Source organism: Lithobates pipiens, unplaced genomic scaffold (assembly GCF_037356315.1).
Source record: "Lithobates pipiens isolate NorthernLeopardFrog02 unplaced genomic scaffold, aLitPip1_a1.2 Scaffold_16, whole genome shotgun sequence".
NCBI lineage: Eukaryota > Metazoa > Chordata > Amphibia > Anura > Ranidae > Lithobates > Lithobates pipiens.
In genome coordinates this window covers 583,988,823-584,012,157 of record NW_027507748.1, presented here as the reverse complement: position 1 = coordinate 584,012,157, position 23,335 = coordinate 583,988,823, and the positions used below count along the sequence as shown (strand labels likewise).

At 41.1% G+C, this 23,335-nt stretch overlaps 1 protein-coding gene across 4 annotated transcripts in view; it reads right to left on the bottom strand.

Annotated features, from left to right (window-relative positions):
* Positions 1-3,637: 3,637 nt before the first annotated feature.
* CALCOCO1 (calcium binding and coiled-coil domain 1) overlaps positions 3,638-23,335 on the bottom strand; it is a 110,153-nt gene continuing 90,455 nt past the window's right edge. For all 4 annotated transcript variants that reach the window (XM_077483818.1, XM_077483819.1, XM_077483820.1 and 1 more), the window contains exon 13: positions 3,638-6,585. In XM_077483818.1, coding sequence (XP_077339944.1) covers positions 6,580-6,585 — 6 coding nt within the window. In that variant the 3' untranslated portion in view covers positions 3,638-6,579. The remainder of the gene's footprint in view (positions 6,586-23,335) is intronic.

Below are 23,335 nucleotides of genomic sequence, written 5' to 3'. Positions count from 1 at the left end.
GGGCCCCATCAGGTAGGCTGTACGGGGCCCCATGATTTCTATCAGCAGCCCTGCCTATACCTAGTGAAATGACTGGCCTCAGGTGATGCACACAGATTAAACAAATATTCCTACATCAGTTATGTCCGTTTATCTGCGGTCTAATTTTCTCTACATCTTTTTAAAGTCCAAAATTTATAAAGCTTGCCTGAGCTGTCAGAAAAAAGTGTCGGAGAGCTGAATTTGCACACTGCAGAGTTCAGTGAGGAAAACTCTGAGAGCTGATTGGAGGAAGAGGACACACCCTCCCCCCCTTCTGCACACCGGAACAGGGCTGAGGCTGTCAATCAACTGGAGATACCTCCCCTGTTACCATTTTTCACTTTCACTTTCAAATTTGGCAGAATTGATTCATTCTGATAGCAGAAGAGCAAAGCAGCAGACAGAAATTATCACTATAGAGTGATATGCTTTGTTCATATTTCATGTCTGAGGTTTACAACCACTTTAACCACATGCTGACTGTTGCACGCTGATATATGTCAGCATAATGGCAGCACTGGGCAAATGGGTGTACCTGTGCATCCCCTTTAATTGGCGGGGCTAGCGGGCGTGCCGCGTACAGCGTGACCGTGAGTCCTGCTCGATGTCCGTCGGTGTCCCGCGATCGTGTCATGGAGCCGCAGAACGGGGAGATGTAAACCAGGCATTTCCCCATTCTGCCTAGTGACACGACAGGGATCTACTTCTCCCTGTCATCGGGAGCAGTGATCGCTGTCATGTCAGTGGTAGCCCATCCCCCCCACAGTTAGAATCACTCCCTAGGACACACTTAACCCTTTGATCGCCCCTAGTGTTTAACCCCTTCCCTGCCAGTGTCATTTATACACTAATCAGTGCATTTTTATAGCACTGATCGCTGTATAAATAACAATGGTCCCCAAATAGTGTCAAAAGTGTACGATGTGTCTGCCATAATGTCATAATCACCATTACTAGTAAAAATAAATCAATAATAAAAATTACATAAAACTATCCCCTATTTTGTAGACGCTATAACTTTTGCGCAAACCAATCAATGTATGCTTATTGCATTTTATTTAAAAAAATGTAGAAGAATACATATCGGCCTAAACTGAGGAAATTTTTTTTTTTTTTTTTTTTTTTTTTAGATATTTTTGGGGGGTGTTTATTACAGCGAAAAAGCTTTTTTTTTTTTATTGTCACTTTTTTTGTTTATAGTGCAAAAAATAAGAATTGCAGAGGTGATCAAATGCCACCAAAAGAAAGCTCTATTTGTGGGATAAAAAGGACGTCAATTTTGTTTTGGCATAACTTTGCACATCCGCTGCATTTTCAGTTAAAGCAGAAGGGGGTATAATCTTCCGGGGCTGAAGCGGTTAAACTAATATTGATCTATATAATAGCTCACTTTTATCTGCTCTAATACTTTTTGGCAATGATTTAGTTTAATTTGAATTTGCTTTATTTTGTGTATGCTAATCTTTACAGAGATCCATTACTCTAAAAAAAAAAAAAATCTAAAATCATAGGCAATAAACCTGCACTTTAATGAGGCAAATAAAATGAAAGCAATTTTCTATACTTTCAACTAAAAAGACATAAAAGATCAGGCAGAAATCTTCAGGGTCCAGTCAATCAATCTGGATGTTTGTATTTCACAACAAAGAAATGACATATGTTAGAAAACTCTCAAAATGTGCCTGACCACACTTTGCATAAATATTAGAAACATGCATGGGTTCAGTTGTCAAATTAAAGCAAATGACAAGTGCTGCAAATCTCTACCCTTAGCCACAGCTATTATTACTGTGGATACAAACGTACAAAGGATACTGAGGATACAAAGATAAAGCTCTTCACCCATAACTGTTTCTTCCAAATTGGGTATTAGGTGAAGAAGGTTTTACTCCCCTGCTAGGTGTTTACTACTGTCTACGACTCCAGCGGGATTAGTATTACTTTTTTAGTAATTCTTAGTATTCATTAGTTACTGTATTGCTCCAACTGACATGGCTGTGGTAGGTCAGTAGTACACTGGATTTGCACTTGTGTGTGTGTGTGTGTGTGTAAATGCAAGTTGGTAACATGCATTGTACATGTGTTTTGGTGTATAACATTAATTTTTAATGGACTCTCAAGACATGTCAACACAGTAAATGCCACACCTGACTCTTCAATATACCACATTGAGGTGAGCTGCACGGGACAAAAATGGGTTACTGCACTGAACCTCTTTATTGGCCAATAGGCTATAAATGTGAATATGTGCATTTGCACATGCAAAAACATACAAAGATTGGTGTAAGTTGGCTCTTGGTATCACCAGTAGAATAAGTTCTTTATCATTTTCTATGGAAACTCTGCCAGAGAGGGCGATACAGTGCTGTGTCCAGTGCCTGCTAGTATTTTATCAATGTGAATAAACACAGTGTGAAATCAGCTCAGTTTGAATGCCAAACTTGGGCTGGTCGTAAAGTGCCAGATTTTCAATTGTTAGACCAAAACTTACCAAACAGCTGTATAGTACCATACAGTGTTACAGCCTATTTAAACAATCCATCAAAATATATCAGAGAGACCGTCTGTAAATTGTATTGATCGGAGACATCAGCAGTTGGTGTCCTAGCAATTTTAAGGGCAGAAGTCCTCAGAATCCTGTCCTGTTACCCCCTCTCCTGACAGTTTTCGTTGCAGCGCATCTACAGTGGGTAATTTACTTAAACCCCATTGAAAAATCTGTGGAATGACTTGAAGACTGCAGTTCACAGTCCACCAAATTCACCTAAACTTAAGCAGTTCTGTAAATAAAAGTGGGCAGATAATCCAAAGTCTAGATGTGCAAAGTTAGTGGAGACATATCCCAATAAACTAAAGGCTGTATTAAAGCAAAAGGTGGTTCAACAAAATACTGACAACAAGGGGGTAATCCTTTTTCCAACTCAGTGATTCCGTTTTTTGCATTTTTTCCCGACATGTTGGTGTTATATCATTCACTTGGATGCTATAAGTTGCACTGAGTAAATACAGCTGGATAATACAAAAACTGTGTTTGCCTTCATTTCGGGCTACAAAGCAACAAAATGTGATTATTTTAAAAGGGGGAGGGTGGGGAGAGGCGATTCTTTTGTAAACCCACTTTATTTGTACTGGTGAACATTGTCTTCAACAGAGAAAGAATAAAATACAAAATATTACTGTTGTCACCAGAACAGCAAAGCAGGTGAGATCTTCCAGTGGAGGCACCTAAATTTCTTTCACTTCGCAGGTATTTTCCTCCCAATTTCCATTGCAAATTATAATAAAAATTGGCTAGGGATAAATGTTATAATTTCAACATGAATGTGGGGAGAAAAATGGAGAAACACACAATACCATTCAAAAAAGGGATTGTGTTCAAAACTAACAGGGTCCCATAATAAACCCTAAGTATTTCTAGAAAAAATGTGGATTCAAATATAGGAAACTACCTAGAGATACAAAATTCTTACAATCAAATGTATTATAAAGTAATACTTACTTTAATCCATTTTTCTGGTTCTTTTTGCTGACTGATGGCAGTCTGCAGGGGAGGAGCCTTGCTAACTGGCTTCCCTTTATACATGAACCTCTAAGATCTTTGAAATATGACAGCATGTAAGAGATAAAGGCCTTTAATGTATACATTAAATAGACAAAGACAATAAAGTAGGGAATAACAGTTCATCCATACCATATCTAACTACATTTCTCTCCTGCAGTAGCTAGGGCCGGTCACAATGAAGCTATACTCTGCATTCTGAAATACCACAAATGTGCCTAAAGCTGCCCACTTCCTGATTAACCAGCCACAATTTGCTTCATAGGTGACCCTGTGTGCACCATTACACCTGGAATCCTTTGATGGAAAAATCCAAACCAATCAGATGTAGGCACTGTTTGGCTATTTTGACAGCAGGTGGTGTCAGCTGTCAGAATATCATAGCTGCAGCAGGAAATTTGTCTTGTGTGAGTTCAATAGAAGGTAGGACTCAGCCACATAACAATAGCCCCAGCAGCCTACACAGCTGCTATGGGGCTTGGCAGTGGAAAGGTGCCCCATTAGGGAGGTTGTTGGGGGCCATTTAAATTTAGAAAATCTGTGTGCATGTGAACACATATTCATCGCTTTAATAATTTGGATTATAGAAGTTCCTGTTGATACTGACCCTGTACCCCCATTGACATTTCCATCCAAAAAGAGCTGTTGTCAGATTTACAGAAGGAGACTTCAGAATCACAAGCCACAGTTACTCTTTGCAGGCTGTGCATTATTTAGAATTTGTTTAACTAAATAGTGTAAATTTATTGTCCTCCGAGCTCTTGGTCATCCCAGCCAGCACTGAAACTTATCATGTATGCCTAAAGCTGGTGATATATAAAGCAAACTTCGGCCGGTTCCTGATGGGTCAGTCAAAATTCGCTCCATGAGTGGCCACGTTGGCACTCTTATGCCTGAAATCCTACATATGAAAAATCAAATGAGTCGAGTGGAAATTTGTTGGCCACAGGCTAAGCAAAAAGAATATATATGTGTCGAAACCCCGTTGTGTCTCCTTCACTAAAAACTGAGTTTTCTTTAGTTTTTTTTCTAGTTCTGCAAAAACCACAAAGATTGAAGTAGTTGGTATTAGAGTTACTAACAATCATGTCATAATATAAACTACTCTGTTGGCGAATATTCTTGCTACTACAGCGCTTTATTTTTACTAGCTACTACAGGCACTCTTTCAGGACTTTTGCTGTGGTGGTGGCAGGGGTTGGATGGATTAGAATTTACTCTGAGGCCCTGAAATCTGGGATGATGAAAAGTACTGGTGAGTTACTTTGGACAAAGTGGTGAGCTGGAAAAATAAATATTAGAATTTAAATCTTTTCCCTTCCTTAACAACTTTTGCCCGCAGCACTGGTCCTTATAGTGTACCTACTATGTTAACAGCTCCCTTTCTTCCTGTCCTGGACCAATATGTACTTTATGTTAAGATCACTTACAATAGGGAGGTCGCCAGGGGGCTTAATCAATATTTTATTAAGAAATCCCAAGATCTGCAGTTATGCTGCTGGTAGGAACAACAGCTTTTAAACACGTCCCAGCATATTTTGTATTTTTCATTACAGCACCGTAACATTACTTGGCAGTTTCAAAAACCTAGAAATGCAAAAAAAAAAAAAACAGGTGCAATAAAAAGTATCCTTCACTTGAGGGTTTAGTAGATCCATGTTATGCTAAATGATAATGGAAATTATCTGTGGTAAGGGCAGATATGCCTGGTAGGTGCTTTTTTGTACCCACCTTGTGTTATCATCATTGCAGCAGATCTTTATATTTAAAGCCTTTGATAGTTAGGATCAGAAGTTTGACCAGGAGTCATCTACCTCCCCTGCAATCTTCTGCTTTCTGCTACATACTTTGATACTTCCACTATAAACACACAACAGGAAGCTACTGGGGAAGTTGTATACATTCACTGCCCATCATCTCTTACAATTAACAGTGTCTGTAAAAAGGGAATGGCTGGCAGCTAGAAATGGCTGACCTAAAATGGTCATCCCTTGTTGTGTGTACTGTCCTAACAACTTCCTGAGTTTAGTGCTTTCCTATATACACCAATTTGAAGTCTAATTACATTTTTTGCACTGTGAGAAGTCTTTCGATCTCCCAGACTTTTTACAGCCAAACATAGCTGCTGCTGTGTTTTTTCCTTGAGATTGAGCTATTAAACTGCACATGTGGAAGTGTAAATTAATACATGATTTATGCTATTTGAGCTCTACTAACTAAAAGTTTTCATAAAGCAAAATCAGATACATTTACGAGAATACTGACATTTTTAATGCTTTTTGGGATCCAGCGTGCCATATACTTATCCCTTCTTTTGTATCATGGCAGACAATTAATTAAAGTGGAGTCAGTAACACCCTGGATTGTTTGGGCAAAATGCTGATGTTCCTTAGTGCTGTGCACACAGATTATTCCACAAAACAAATGTATAATAGAGAAACCAACATAAATATAATTAAACAAAAAACAATGGTTAACTATAGGTTATACTAAATATACTAAATATAATCTGCCTTTGTTAAAATGTTATTGCTAAAAGAACATTTTCATATACTGACAAATTATATCTGACCCTTCTTCTCTCACGCCGAGCTTTAGGCACATTTTCTATCGTCAGATATTCAATGTACAGCTACAATCTACAGTTCAGGTGTTTCCTAGCTCCAGAAAGTTTTAATTCTTGGGTCATCCTCATATTTCTGAATAATATTTGTGTATGTAAGCAATGCAACAAATAGAATAGGTATTTTGTGGTGGATGTGGTGAGACTTATAAAGGTTGATAGAAAAGGTGACAATAATATCTTACTCAGTCCACGCATTGCATATCAGAGGGAGACTTGGCATATTACAAATTACAGTGCCATTAATATGCGAAGAAACTGCAAGAGCTTAAGAAGAACTGTTTCTGCTTCATTCTGGTTCCTCATCCTCTTTACAACAGAGAGACACAGCTTTGCCAGTCTAATTCACTTGTTTACCATGACCAAGCTAAAGATGTTACCACTGAAAGAGAAAAAACACAATGAAAATGACAAAATGTTAGATATAAGCCTTCACACAACCTCATACAGCATTTTGTATATATACTTGAGCCAACTGGAATATAAAAAAAATAGGTTACTATTTTAAGCAGAATTTGGTTTTTCATCAAATAGCTCCCCTTCCGGCCTTGATTGTGTTTGCCTTGCAACCTGGCTTGATGCATCAGTGTGGCCCTACTTGGAATTGAAGTTACTGCCCAACAACCACTGTTAGATTCAGTCTTTAAGGGCAGGTTTGTATGTAATTGATGTCTGAAGGGAAGTAACGCTAAGTAAAAGCCCAATAACTCTAATGCCACGTACACATGACCGTTTTTTCCGACAGAATAAACTCCGACGGTCTATCCAACGTAGTTCCGCTGAAACGGACTTGCCTACACACGATCACACCAAAGTCCATTAGTTTAGAATGCGATGACGTACGATGGGACTAGAAAAAGGAAGTTCAATAGCCAGTAGCCAATAGCTGCCCTTGCTCCGTTTTTGGTCCGTCGGAATAGCATACAGATGAATGGTTTTCTTGATAGCAATTGATTCCGACGGAAAGATTTAAAACATGTTCTATTTCTAGGCCCGTGAGAATAAAAAAAAAAAAAAAAAAAAAAAAAAAAAAAGTCAGATGAAGCCCACACACAATCGGAATATCTGATGAAAGGATTCCGTCGGACCTTTTCTGCCGGAAAGTCCGGTCGAGTGTACGCGGCATTAAGACCATCTAGGCTGATTTCAAGCAATGCTTTTGACTGTTGGGCTGTAATTGATCATACTAGACACAAATGTTCCATTTTGATTCTTCAATCTGCTAAGTTTTGATAAAACTCTATAGAAATAAAAAATGATTATTTCATATTGGATCCAATGTGTTAAAAACAACTGACAGAGGTTGTGCAACAGCCATCCGAAAAGCTATAAATAATCTCTTGAATAAGAAAGAGAAATTTTGACTTAACTGTAAATACCATATCTTGGAGTACAGTATAAGATTTGCATTCATAGACCATGGGTTATATGCAGGCTACCTTCAGGTGACTGGACACGGCAAGAAAACTTGCTAGACTTGCCCCTTGAGCGTGCTCATATAACCCTGCCCACTTTGTGAGACTCTAGTTTTTTTGGCAAGCAATAAGTAGCGATCAAGACACAGGGTGGTGGGCCAAGCTTGCATCAGCTGAGGCCTAAACATCCACTTGGCAGAACTTGTAGAATGTGTGAACAGAAGACCAGGTGACACCCTTGCAAATCTGAGAAGCTGATTTTACAGGCTGAAGAACTCAAGAAACACCATCAGCCCTGGAGGAATGGGCTCTATCAAGGAAAGCAGGAATACTGTCCTTATGGGCATAAGCTACATAAATACATACAGTAGTTAGTCAGCTTGGAAAAAGTCCACCTAGTTCAACAAACAGAAAAAACAAATAGAAAACCTCCATATATGAAATTGTATGCCTACAGTTTATCCAGAGGAAGGCAAAAAAATCCCAATAAAGCTAAATCCTCCAGCAGGGGAAAAAAATTACTTCCCGATTCCACAGGAGACAATGGGATATTCTTTGGATCAACTATTCCTGGTGTTATTACCTATAAATAGCAACATTCAGTTATATTTTGGGCATTTAGCTGTTTCTTTGACACAACCTAATGAGCTGGCCAGAACTAGTTCATTAAGTCCATTAAAGTCTATGGGCACAAATCGGTTAGAAGTCACCTTGAAGTAGTAAAGGAACCTATTCTAAAGTTGGAGCGACTTCAGTAGTGATAATTACGACAGCTCTCATTGACTAACATGGGATTTCATTTGTCATGCTACTTGGGGTCTCAAGTCCGATCCCAAGTTGCGGCAGTGTAAACCGAGCTCGGTGCAATGACAATCACCAGAACCCTTTCCTCTATCTTGTCAAGGGAGGATCTTCATTGGAGGGAAGGCATACACCAGCTTGAATGGGGTTCATGGAATCTCCGGAGCATCTATTGCAAAGGCTAGAGAATCCTGTGGTTGTGTCTCTGTAGAAGATGGCAGCATAAGTGCCACAACATGCTATGCACATTTTTGGTGGAAAAAGCAATCGTGAATACCTCATCGGAGAGGTGTAACACAGTTACCTCATCCTCTTGAAACTCGGTCTAAAAAGCATGAGGGAAACTGCTAAATTCAAGTTGCTCACACTGAGAAATGTTACAGGCAAAATGAAAGCATTACCACAATAATGTGAACAACTCCCAAATTCTCTGCCTTCGTAACTGAATATTGTTCTACACACTGCAGACTGCGTTACTAAAATGCAGGAACCGGTGTCAATATACAGGGAAACCCTGTCTTACCTTATCTAGAGGTCTAGGCTTCACCCAGCATGGTGGGAAAACCACCATGGGCTCTTTGGGGTTTGGGAACCACAGAAATGGACCATGACCCCCTGCAGCTAATTACGCATTTTGTACTATGTGCCAAGTTGAGCGTCTAATACATGATCTAGTGCCCAAAGCAAACATTGCAGGCCAGCCCCATATAGTAGGGTCTGGTATGGTCTCCAGGGTACACACTGAGGGTAAGAAATCCGGAAACAGATAGCTCTGGGCAATAAGCAGTCATATCTTGACACAAGCATAACAGAAAAAAACATCTTTACCATGTGATCAGCTGTGTCCAATCACAGCTGATCATGATGTAAACACAAACCGGTTATTGGCATACCTTTCCTCATGCTGACTGGAGAGGAGAGGCGATAACCGGCTTGTGTGAAAGGGACATCTACACTGATCAGGGCACTGATTATAAGGGCAGCCCAAACAGTGCTGCCTATCCGTGCCCACCAGTGCTCCCAATCAGTGCCCATTAGTGCCTGCTCATCAGTATCTCACCTATCAGAGTCCTCCGGTGCTGCCTCATTAGTGCCCACCAGTGCCGCCTCATCAGTGCTCATCGAGGCAGCCTTTCAGTGCCGCCTCATCAGCATGCATAAGTGAAAAATTATCTGTTTGCAAAAAATTTTGGGTCTTTTTTGTTTATTTGGCAAAAAATATAAAACCTAGTGGTGATTAAATACCACCAAAAGAAAGCTTTATTTGTGTGAAAAAATGTCATCTGGGTACAGTGTTTGATGACCACCCAATTGTCATTCAAAGTTTGAGTGCCGAAATCTGAAATTGGCCTGGGCAGAAGGGGGTGAAGGTATCTAGTAAGCAAGTGATAAAAAACGAAAAATTATTTTACAGAGACGAACAGGTCCAAGACACTAGCAAAAAAACTGGGGTCTCATGGAGTGGGCAGGGTTATACAAGAACATGGGACAGTACAGAGTAGCTAATAATAAATAAATGAAACTGACACACAGTATATTTGGTCATAAATGGCCACGGTGTTTATTCAAGGGGTAACCCAAATTAGCTACATTCACATTAACTAAAAAATCAGCTTTCAGCATAGAATTAAATTTCAAAATTAACAAAATGATCCAATACCAGATCTCAATCACCATGTCCTTCCAGACTTATACTGGAAGACGAACCCCCACTGAATATCACCGTGACTAAACAATCATAAAAATAGGGAGGGGGGGGTGGGAGCGCAAACTGGTCCTCTTCAGGTGGCTGTGAAGCTGAGGTAGCGTCCGGCTTATATAAGCAGTCATAGGAGCGAAGAAACAGCCCGCCAAATTCCTCCAATGACGGCTTGTTGCTAAGGGATATTGCACCAATAGCCCTGCTGAGAGAAAGGAGAGAAAATGCACAGGCAAAGAGCCCTCTGCCCTGTCCCATGCGGGCCCCCGGTTAATGCCGGGGACCGAACATGGGACAGTACAGAGTAGCTAATAATAAATAAATGAAACTGACACACAGTATATTTGGTCATAAATGGCCACGGTGTTTATTCAAGGGGTAACCCAAATTAGCTACATTCACATTAACTAAAAAATCAGCTTTCAGCATAGAATTAAATTTCAAAATTAACAAAATGATCCAATACCAGATCTCAATCACCATGTCCTTCCAGACTTATACTGGAAGACGAACCCCACCGGCCGAAGCCAATTGTGAAACAAAACGCTGAGGCCCCCCCAACACCGTGGCTTTCTCTATCATATTCTGCAAACCTACATTGAAAATGTCCAGACCTATGTCCGACAAATGTACCAAGTCTGATCTATAGAGACCTGAGATAAAACCTTCCAACTCAACGTGGCGATAGGATAAGTTATTGGAAGAAACCAAAAAATTATGAATGGTCCTATTTAAGCGTCTACGAATCTTGTCTAGATAAAATAAATTGCTAGAGGGGGACCAAAGTAACCTAGGAATCATCTCAGAAAAAGCGATAATTGCGGATGGAAAAAGGACCTTAAACGAAAAGAGATCCTGTTTCATCTCACATAAAAGATTCCAAGTTTTAACTTTACCAATATCATTTGCCCCAGCGTGGATTATTAATAGATCCGGGCTGGGCCAAACATTATTTAAATAAATTAATTCATTTCTTACATCTTTCCAACGTAACCCCCTAACACCATGCCAAAAGATTTGCAAAGCATGAACCTTAAAACCCAAAGTCTTTTCGAAATTCCGTGCTTCGGCTCTTTTGTAGGCCCAATGAATAAATGAATGGCCTATAATCCAGACCTTGAACCTAGGAAAATCTGAAAAGAAACTTAATTAGTAACTAACTCAGGTCGAATGTAAGACTTATATCTAACACTGTCCCAACGACCCAACCTCTGAACCTCCTCAGAAGAAAAACCCATAGAGTTAGCAGCAGTGGCAGCCCCTATTCTGAAGGAGTGAGATGAGAAATAAAAGCCCGACAAACCAAGGGTTTTTAGACAAGAAGAAAGGACAGAAGAAAATTGATAACGAGTAAGAGGAGACATGTCATTGTGAATAAAGAGTGACCCGTGAAAGAAAGGTCTAAAGGCGATAAAATTTAAATTATTTTGGACCGGGCAGATAGGAATATACCCTGCCCGACCCAACTTAATCATGCGTCCCTTACCAACCTGATCGGTTTTTGATCTTCTGATGCATATAGTGATAGAATCTGAATAAACAAACACATCACTATCTAACAGGATAGCGCATGAAGACTTATTTGAGGCAGAAAACTCACCCACCCGTAAAGCGCCAAAAAATGCCAAAGAAAAAGCTGCGTTAAATAATAAAATTTCATAAGGGGAATAGCATACTGAAGGCAAAGTCTGAATTAATTTAACCAAAAGATCAATAGAAATGGGTCTCCTACCATCTCTAACCAAATGGGAACGCCTAAAACCTTTCAATACCTGACGTACTGTATAGAAAGAAGACAAGGCCGGAAGGTCAAAAAATTTTAGAAAGAAGGAAACCCCGGCCAAAATTTTATGTATAGAAGCTGCACTAAGGTTAGAATGGATTAAAAAAGTAACAAAAGACAGAGCTGTGTAAGCATTACAACTGGCAATACTTAAATTGTATGTAGAGCAGAAACTATCCCATCTCGACCATGCTCGCAGATAGTCCTCCCATGTTCTCAGTGAAACGGAGTTCTTTAAATTGGCGGAGATTAATCCCAAATCAAGCCCCAGAGGAATTCCGGGCATTGGGAGCCAATTGGGTCTGCCTCCGGAGCCAATTCGTGGAACCTGGAAAACTGAAGACGAGATAACGAGTCTGCAATGCTATTGCTTACACCTGGTAAATGTTTAGCCTTAAGCCAAATATTATATTTCATACAATGGAGAACTAAGAAACGAAGCAATTTGATTACAAAATCAGACTTAGAAGATAAACAATTAATCGCGAATAGGACACCTTTATTATCCGTGTGAATTAAAACTCTCCGATTTTTAAACAAATCACACCAAATAACTACCGCCACCACTACTGGGAATAATTCTAACAAGACTAGGTTACGCGCAATCTCAGGAATCCTCCAAGATGTGTGCCACTTTGAAGCACACCAATGACCTGCCAGGAAGGCACCAAAGCCTATAGAACCTGAAGCGTCGGTAAAAAGGCCTAATTCAAAATCGTCTATAAATTCTTTCTGCCATACCGTTGATCCATTAAAACCTAACAAGAACTCATCCCATACCTTTAAATCATCTTTAATGGCCTTTGACATGGTAACATGAGAAAAAGGATTTTTTAAATCCTTTGTAGCCCTAGCAAAACGGCGAGAAAAAATCCTAGCTACCGGAATTACTCTTGCAGCGAAAGCAAACAAGCCTAATAGAGATTGGACATCTTTAAGCAGAACTCTCCGTCTAGATATAAAAGAGGATATTAGCGACCTAATCTTGAAAAGCTTTGATGGAGGCAATCTGAATTCCATGGCATTTGAATCAATGACAATGCCCAAAAATTCCAGACTAGTAGATGGAAACACTGTCTTCTCCTGGGCAAGGGGAATGCCAAAATTTTCACAAATATCAAAGAAGGCTGACAAAGAATCAGAGCAAACAGAACATTCAGGTGGACCTATGAAAAGAAAATCATCTAGATAATGAATATAACCAACACCGGGATGCACCACAGACACTACCCATTGAAGAAAAGAAGAAAAAGCCTCAAAGTAAAAACAAGATAAGGAGAAGCCCATTGGCATACATTTATCAAAATAAAAATATCCGTTAAAATGAAAACCTAGAGAACTAAAGCCTTGCGGGTGTACTGGAAGTAAACGAAATGCAGACTTAATATCCGCCTTGGCCATTAATGAATTCCTTCCAAAATGCTCAAGGAGAACCAAAGCCTCATCGAAAGAAGCATACGTAACTGAAGCATCGAAATCAGCAACCTCATCATTAAGAGACTCGCCAGCAGGGTATGACAAATGATGTATTAGGCGAAAAGAGCCTGGCTCTTTTTTGGGAACTACGCCCAATGGAGAAATTCTGAAGTTGGAGAAAGGGGGTGAGAAGAACGGACCCGCAATCCTGCCCTCTGTTAGTTCTTTCTCAATTTTAACCCTAACAACCTCTGGGTGTGAAAAGACCGAACGCAAATTGTCCACTAACTTACAACCAGACCCAGAAAAACCAGGGACTAAAAAACCATGCTTGAAGCCGTTATAAAGCAGCTCCGCCATCCTGGTGTTTGGATACATTTCTAGCCAAGGAAGCATGTTTGACAATTTCACAGTTGTCTGTGCCTTTTGAAAACCCATCCCTGGATTGAGGCTGACCTGACATGGCAGAGGCCTTTCGATAACATCTACAAGCCGGGTGTGACCCTGTACAATATGAGCACTCGTGCTTGTATCTACAGTTGGCCAGAAATCTGCATTGTCCTTCATTGAATGCAAAGCAGAAACCTTTGCGAAATGAATTATTAGTAGAGTTGGGTGCTTTGAATTGCACCTGCGGTTTTGGAGGCAACATCAGATTTAACCAAAGGCCAACGTCTTTCACACCCCAACGTAGGGAAGGGTGTACCGCCAGCTTCTGCCTGAAATTCTCATCATAATGAAACCATGAAATACCCCCGAAATGCCTAAAGGCCTCAGCAACAATGTCTAGATGTTGAAATAGCCCAGAACATTTTTCTGGAAATTTTTCACCCATAACTGAAGCGAAAATACAGAATGCTTGCAGCCAATTCTGGAATGTTCTAGGTACTGCTCTCCTTCTATCTTCTTCTGAACGCTCCTCTGATTTCTTATCTAATTTAGAAAGAAATTCTTTAGAAGAAGGCAGGAGGGATAATAAATCAACAAATTCTCCTCTCCAAATTTTCTCCTTAACTGAGGAAGACAAGTGGAAACCTAACGGGGAGATTTCGCACGGAAGCGCCTCTTTCATACAAGCTTCTGCTACTTGACAAGGTGTATTATTACAAGAACTAGGCTGTAAAAGACCACCAGTATTCACTAAAATGCTCTGAGTTCTTAAAGGGTTAAACTGTTTCTCCATAGGAATAGTAACATTACCCTGCGAACGCATAGCGTTCCAGACAGGGCCAACCTTTAAAGCATCCGCAGTGACTGACTGCTGCAATCCAGTACCATCTTGATAAGCACCAATATTTTGTGCACCTGAAGCAAGCAAAGGCTGCACATCTTCCCTTACACCAATAGGGGGAGCAGTACTGATATTCAAATGATTAACAGGATTTTGTAATATCGCTCCAGAATACTGAGCACCTGACACTGCACCAGAATACTGTGCACCTGGCTGCAAATTATAGGAAAAAGTACCAGAAGACTGTACACCTGACAAAGTATTAATAGGAGCACCAGCAGGCTGTGTCTCCTGAGCTGCACCAAATAAATGTGCCCCTTGTAAGGTACCAGAAGGCAGTGCCTCCTGTACAGGGATAGTTGTTTGAACTGAAACATTGTTTAATTGCTGTCTATTCTGAAAAGAACTGCCAGCGCTTGCAAACAGAGCCCTGGCAATGAGAGAGGGAGAGGGAGATCCTTGTTCCCCTTCTGACAGGCTAGTAAAAGCATTTGCTAAAGAATTAAGGATAACAATTAAGTCAGGTAAAGAAGAAACAGGATTCTCACCAGGCGGGATATCTGACACAGCATTCTGTCCCAAAGGAGCTGCAGCGCTGGTTTCTGGAATGGAGGATGAGGAGGATAAAGTTGCAGCATCTTTAAGATACCTGGAACGAGAAGTAGAGGTGAAAGAATCTTCCTTAGAATAAGGAACAGCAGGGGCTGCCGACTTTTTCTGCTTCTTTCCTTTTCCTACAGGTGTGCGGGAGTTGCCAGCTGAAGGAGAATTCCTGTGTTCCTCCATAATGTTCGGCATGGGCGTCAAACAGGCAGGGAGAGAAGAAAAAGCAGGAGGGTCTTCAGCTAAGCAGTGCCTCAGCCACTCCTCACCGCCCGAGCTTTCTGCTTTTTCCAGAAGCTGACGAAGGAGAGACTCCATTCTAACTGTACACCTGAGCGCAAACTGGTCCTCTTCAGGTGGCTGTGAAGCTGAGGTAGCGTCCGGCTTATATAAGCAGTCATAGGAGCGAAGAAACAGCCCGCCAAATTCCTCCAATGACGGCTTGTTGCTAAGGGATATTGCACCAATAGCCCTGCTGAGAGAAAGGAGAGAAAATGCACAGGCAAAGAGCCCTCTGCCCTGTCCCATGCGGGCCCCCGGTTAATGCCGGGGACCGAACAATCTAGGGGCAGCTCAGGAAGTTTTTTTTGCCATTGTCCATTCATCTGAAGGTAGCCTGCATTCAACCCGTGGGGGATGATTTACTAAAACTAAAGAGTGCAAAATCTGGAGCAGCTGTGCATGGTAGCCAATCAGCTTCTAAATTCCGCTTGCTCAATTAAGCTTTAACAAAAAATCTGGAAGCCCATTGGTTTATATGCAGAGCTGCACCAGATTTTGCACACTGTACAATTAGGCCCCTTTCACACTGGGCGGTTTTCAGGCGCTACAGCACTAAAAATAGCGCCTGTGTAGCGCCTGAATAAAACAGCCCCTTTCACTCCAGTGTGAAAGCCGGAGGGCTGTCAGTGGAGAAAGTCCAGAATTTATAAGCTTGTATGAGAGTTCAGTAAAATGGGGGTAGAGAGCTGAAATTACACTCTGCAGAACTCAGTGAGGAGAGCTCTGAGGAGCGACTGGAGGGAAGAGAAGGGAAGGGAAGAGAAGGCAAGGGACACCCCCCCCCCCCTTCACACAGCTCACAGGAACATAGCTGCAGCTGTCAATCTGCTGGAGTTCCCTCCCCTGTCACAATTTTTCTCTTGGTGTCAGGAAGAAATTGTCATAATTTATTTATGCTGACAGCAGAGGAATGAAGCAGCAGACAGAAATGACACTTAGTGCTCTTTACTATTAATAGGGTGATCTCTACATAGAATTATTGAACTTCAATGATGAGTAAAGTCCATGTTCTATATACTGTGATTTGCACCTTGTGGCACATAAAATAGCAAACTTATTGGGCCCTGCTTGAGAAGTCAAGGCAAAGAGCAATAATACACAGGAAACATGGCATTCCAATATGTGTTAGTATGTACAGGATAACATTTTCAAGGTGCCTTCTCTCTCCCATTTCACCTGCTCCTCCTCCCCCTTTCCTCGCAACACTCTTGAAAATACTTCCATTTTGATTTTATCCATTACACTTGCAAATTATGCTGCTGCCTCCTCCTCCTTCTCTTCCCCCGGACCCCTATTCTTCTTCTCTCACAGTCTTTCTCCCTATGTCTGACTGCAAAAGAAAAGAATCTAATGATGCTGAAAATTGATTCTGAAGCGTCCTGACAATGCTGTACATCTTTCCCCCTCCTCGCCTGCCATCTTTATGGCCTCTGGCTGTAAAAGTCCCTTTTACTCCCACTGGAGGGAGGCGGATTTATACTGCTGCGCAGGCTGCAACCCTGCTCTGCTCTGCCCTATTCTGAAGAGAGGATGGAACACGGTTTTCTAACATCACCTGTACCTTCTTTCATCAAGTTCTGTCAGGCACAGAGTGTATGCAATGACACAGAAAGTAAAGCTGGTCATAGACATTACATAGTGGTTTGACGTGGAATAAAAACAATGGTTGAATTATTCTTTATTGCAAATGATCACTAAATAAACATGGATGTTTGTGTAATATTAGAGACTTTATAGACACACTTGACAATAGATTTTTTTTTTTGTGTTCGGACGCAGCTTAACAGAATCTGAGATCAGTTGATGAAAATGTCATCTATAGGCTATTGTTTTTTACCTGGTCTGGCTGAAAGTATACAGTCCAGGAAACATTTACTGCATCTTATCTCCATAAATGACATCTGTACTGAGTTGCCAATTACCATTGCTGACCTTTTTATAGTGCAAAATCTACGGCCAAAAAATAATGCAATATATTGTAGATTACCGGTCCTTCAATGTGGTGTCTGCATTTAGTTTTCACCTGATGGTTCTGCCGGTAACACACTTCCTGTCCTGGGGTGGCAGCACTCACTCTGTACTGTATCCATATAGGAGTACTGTCATCATCGCTAACTTTTTCTGATTTAGACTACAACCCCAGCCCCATCACATTATACAGGTAGTGAAGGGCTGAGTAGTTCACAGATGATAACTCAAAAGGCTAATATTTTAGTAAAGTACACAGAAAATTTACAAGGATAATGAATTTCTACCAGGCTTATGAGGTATGTCCATGTGTTTGCAGCCCGAAAAACGAATACAGCCACAACATCTTAGGACTAGTAAAATGCAATATATTACAATTTTGGTCGTGTTAAGATATACTTTTTAATGTATTGTGGATCCCCTGTAATATAGGATATATTTTTAATGCCTCATATATGTACAATAATGAGCCTATACAATGAGAAGCACTTCAAGGTGATAATGTATACAATTCTTCATTTTATAAGGGAAGAATCTAGATCTGGCAAGTGAGATTTTGCTTAGTGTTGATCAGCAAAATTTGCTAATAACTATGCAGTATGAGAGCCTCCTGGATTTGAAATAATCTGGATTGATTTAGTAATTTAATTTACACAAGTTTTTGATAAAGATGGTCATACAAGCTGAAAGTACAACAGGGCCACTGATAAGGCAGTATGACCGGCTGTCCTGTGCTGGGCCCCATCAGCTCAACAGAGGGGCCAGGCAGCTTTATTGTTTATCTATGGTTTGCAAATATATATTTTTTTTTAAATAGACAAAATGTTGAGCCAGGCTCCTAGGCTTGCCAGGACTTAAATTAGATTTACCTGGGGTCCCAGCAGAGGGGCCCAGGAAGTGGAAGCAGACAGAGGGCTTTTTTTTCCCCAGCGCTTAGGCGAATAAAGCTGGCGCTCCAGTACCCGATACTGTAATTAAAGTCTTGGCCGGCAGCCTTTCCCTGGTGGAGCGATGCTTACGACTTCCTTCATTAAGTGCTGAGGAGGGTGAGGCTGTAGACACTGAGTGTGCAAAAACCCCACCACCACCATTAAGGCCTCTTTCTAAGCAAAAGTAAATCTGGCAAGCTGACTGTCCGATGGAAATGACCTGGTGGCTGTGCAGCTGCCCAATCGCTTCCACACACCTCCAAAATTGCGGGTCTTGCCCCCCCCCCCAAATGTTTCTCAAGCTCTGCGCACCCCATGGGTAGACCCAAGACTGGCATGGCAGGTGCTGCCAGGTAAGGGGGAAGGAGATCAACAAATATCTGTTCACTGATCTCCCTTCCTATTAATGAACTGGGAACAACTTGTAAAATGTCACTTCTGAGTCCTGCTGTCACTTTCCCCAGCCAGTAACGCCAGGGAAGAAACCAATGGAGCGCGATCTGCACTATATTAACTTTAATTGGAGGACAAGTTAGACCCCTGATGTCTCATTAAAGAAAACCTGTCACCAAAAAATGCATCACATAGGGGCTTTTTGAGCCCTCACCCTACATACACACATGTACAAATGTAAATGCACAAAAAGGTCAGTTGCAGTACACATGTAATGTATTGCTGTGCAGGCAGGAGTGAGAGCAATAACACTAGGCCAATTATACATGGTTAGCTCTAAACTGATGAGCTGTAGGGACTTTTAAATCTTGACAACGTTACACGGGCTATTTTAAGAATTCACATGCTTGGCATCTACAGTATCTACTCGGCGCAACCTCGTCTTTTATATTTTACCAAACACTGGCTAATATATTGCATTTATGTGATCTCAAATTAAGTTTAGTGTATTTTATACAGAAATGTTGTGTTTCATAAATGTTGTGCTAATGTGCGTAACATATGTGTATGCATACACACAAACCCTGGCACAGATCTATGTACCCCTGTGAAACCTAACAATTTATTGTACATGTAGACCTTCACACTTTTCAAATCTAAAGAAGACAATATATGAATTGTACAATCAGATTGTTACATGCTTGGCCAGGCTTTATGGCTCATGTCGATGAGCGTTGCCTTCCTATGTTTTACGTATGTTTGAAATGCACATCAAAGCAAACACCGCAGGCTTTAATTGAGCAGTACACAAGGCAGAGAGATGTTTGACATGCTTCATTCTACATTTCTTTGGATGCAACATGTTCTTTTAAAGTGCATTTGCATTTCTCATTCCTCAGCAGCATGGCTTAAAATGGAAAAGGCAGCCTTTGACTAGGATGCTCATCAACATGGACCCTCACAAAAGAGACCACATAAGGCTATCATTATCTGTTCCATGCTGAATCGTTCATTAGAATTTTTTGCATTGTAGTATGCATTATCATTTTCCAAATATACAGACAGGAAATTAAAGAAGAACTACAGTGCCTTGAAAAAGTATTCATACCGCTTTACATTTTTCACATTTTGTCACGTTACAACCAAAAATGTAAATGTATTTTATTGGGATTTGTATGTGATAGACCAACACAAAGTGGCACATAATTGTGAAGTGGAAGGAAAATGATGAATGGTTTTCAATTTTTTTTGCAAATAAAAAAATGTGAAAAGTGTGGCGTGCATTTGTATTCAGCCCCCTTTACTCTGATACCCCTAACTAAAATCTAGTGGAACAAATTGCCTTCAGAAGTCACCCAATTAGTAAATTGAATCCACCTGTGTGTAATTTAATCTCAGTATAAATACAGCTGTTCTGTGAAGCCCTTAGAACCTTAGTGAACAAACAGCATCATGAAGACCAGGAAACGCACCAGACAGGCCAGGGATAAAGTTGCTTAAAGCAGGGTTAGGTTATAAAACAATATCCCAAGCTTTGAACATCTCACAGAGCACTGTTCAATCCATCATCCGAAAATGGAAAAAGTATGGCACAACTGTAAACCTACCAAGACATGGCCGTCCACCTAAACTCACAGGCCGGGCAAGGAGAGCATTAATCAGCGAAGCAGCCAAGAGGCCCATGGTAACTCTGGAGAAGCTGCAGAGAGATACCGCTCAGGTGGGAGAATCCGTTCACAGGACAACTTTTAGTCCTTGTACACACGGTCGGACATTCTGACCACAAAATCCGTCGGATTTTGTCCAAAACTGGTGTTGCATACACACGGTCGGACAAAGTTGTTGGAAAATCTGATCGTTTGGAACGTGGTGATGTTTGTTCGTTACGACGGGACTACGTTCAGGCTAGTAGCCAATAGCTTTGGTCTTGTAATTTGATCTGAGCATGCGTGGCACTTTGTCCGATCGGAATTCTCTACAAACGATCGGACAAAGTCTGATCGGATCATGTTGTCGGAAAATTTTATATCCAGCTCTCAAACTTTGTTGGTCAGACATACCGACGGAAAAAGTCAGATGGAGCCCACACACGGTCGGATTATCCAACAACACGGTCCGATCGGACATTTTCCGTCGGAATGTCCGACCGTGTATACAAGGGCTTAGTCGTGTACGCCACAAATCTGGCCATTATGGAAGAGTGGCAAGAAGAAAGCCATTGTTCAAAGAAAGCCATAAGAAGTCCCGTTTCCAGTTTGCGAGAAGCCATGTGGGGGACACAGAAAACAAGTGGAAGAAGGTGCTCTGGTCAGATGAGACCAAAATTGAACTTTTTGGCCTAAAAGCAAATGGCAGGAAACTAAAACTTCACATCACCGTCAACACACCATGTCCGTCGTAAAACATAGTGGGGGCACCATCATGTTGTGGGGATGCTTTTCTTCAGCAGGGACAGGGAAGCTGGTCAGAGTTAATAGGAAGATGGATGGAGTCAAATACAGGGAAATCTTAGAAGATAACTGCAGGAGACTCGAGACCGGGGCAGAGGTTCACCTTCTAGTAAGGACAACGATCCTAAACATACAGCAAGAGATACAATGGAATGGCTTGGATCAAAGCATATTCATGTGTTAGAATGACCCAGTCAAAGTCCAGACCTAAATCCAATTGAAAATCTGTAGCAAGACTTGAAAATTGCAGTTCACTGAAGCTCTCCAGCCAATCTGACAGAGCTTGAGCTATTTTGCAAAGAAGTTTCAGCAAAAATTTCTCTCTCAGATGTGCAAAGCTGGTAGAGACATACCCACAAAGACTTGCAGCTGTAATTGCAGCAAAAGGTGGTTCTACAAAGTATTTACTCAGGGGGGCTGAATATAAATGCATGCCACACGTTACAGATATTTATTTGTAAAAAAAATTAAAAATAATTTATAATTTTCCTCACAGTTCACAATTATGTGCCACTTTGTGCTGGTATATCACTTAAAATCCCAATAAAATACATTTAGTTTATTTTAAGGGATATGAATACTTTTTCAGGGCACTGTACATGCAAAACTTTTTTTTTAAATTTTGGATAGAGCAAGGAAGGGTTATAACCCCTCTCAGATTTTTTTTTTTCACCATCTGTGTCCCATTGAGATTTCCCTTTACTTCCTGCCCCATAGCCAAACAGGAAGTGAGAGGAAATCCCTGTAAATCAAGATAATTCCTTGGGACACACAGGTCACCAGAACTAGTGTCCCCATTGGAAGATTTCCCCTATATTACTTTTCTTGGAACAACCCAAAATGTGGGTAATTTCTCTTACTTTCAATGATAATGGTAATAGGACAAATAAAGAGGGTGAATCTCCTTAAACAGGTGCACAGACCGCAAAAAAAAAAAAAAAAAAAAAATGAATCCCTCTCCACTCTATCCAACACGAAAAAAAAAGTTTTGCCTTTAGTTATACTTTAAAGTATAACAAAAATAGAAAATGGTTATGGAACTAAACCACTCCCTCACAGAAAATGTATTTTCTATATCCATAGACAGTGCACCAGGCCAATAGCTCCTGCTGCTGCCCAAGTCCCTGTGTGAAGAAGAGGTGAAGAGATCCAGCCGTGTACAGTGCTGGATCAATTGAGGACTTAGATAAGTATTTAGGGAGGTGAGGGAAGGTGCGAGCTGTAAAATTTGTTTTACCCTAATGCAGGGAATGCATTAAAGCAGAGTTCCACCCAAAAGGGAAGCTTTGCTAGTTTGCTCCCCCCCCCCACTCCGCTGCCACATTTGGCCTCACAGGTATGCGCTCCCACTCCGAAGTTCGGCCTCCCTCCTCCTTCCCCTACCACCAGGCCATTCGCAAAGCACAGCACACTTTGCGTATGCACAGCAGGGACCTGGCTGTGAAGCTGCAAGGCTTCAATGCTGGTTTCCCTTACAAGAAATGGCAACAGCAGCACCCAAGAGCCAATTGAAAAATCAGCTGCGATGAAGACACTGCTGGATTCCAGGACAGCTAAGTGTCCTAATGTTAAAAATCAACAGCTACAGTATTTGTAGCTGCTGACTTTAATTTTTTTCTAAAGGAGCCTGGAGCTCCACTTTAAAGGGGTTGTAAAGCTTCATTTTTTATTTTCCTTTAAGCTAGTGCATTGTTGGTTCACTTACCTTTTCCTTCGATTTCCCTTCTAAATGTTTTTTTTCTTTGTCTGAATTTCTCACTTCCTGTTTCTCCTCAGTAAACTTCACACCATCATCCGAGTGGTGTTTAGTCAGCCAGAACAGCTTACTGAACAGCTTACTGAAGAGGAACAGGAAGTGAGAAATTCAGACAAAGAAAAAAAAACATTTAGAAGGGAAATCGAAGGAAAAGGTAAGTGAATCAACAATGCACTAGCTTAAAGCGGGAGTCCACCGGGACTCCGCGTTTTTTTTTTTTTTTTTAAAAAGCCAGCAGCTACAAATACTGCAGCTGCTGACTTTTAAAATAGTGACACTTACCTGTCCAGCGCGCCCGCGATGTCGGCACCCGAAGCCGATCGCTAGGTCGTCTGTCGGGTCCTGCCGCCGCCATCTTGGGTATGGGAATCAGGAAATGGAGCCTTTCGGCTTCATTTCCCGGTTC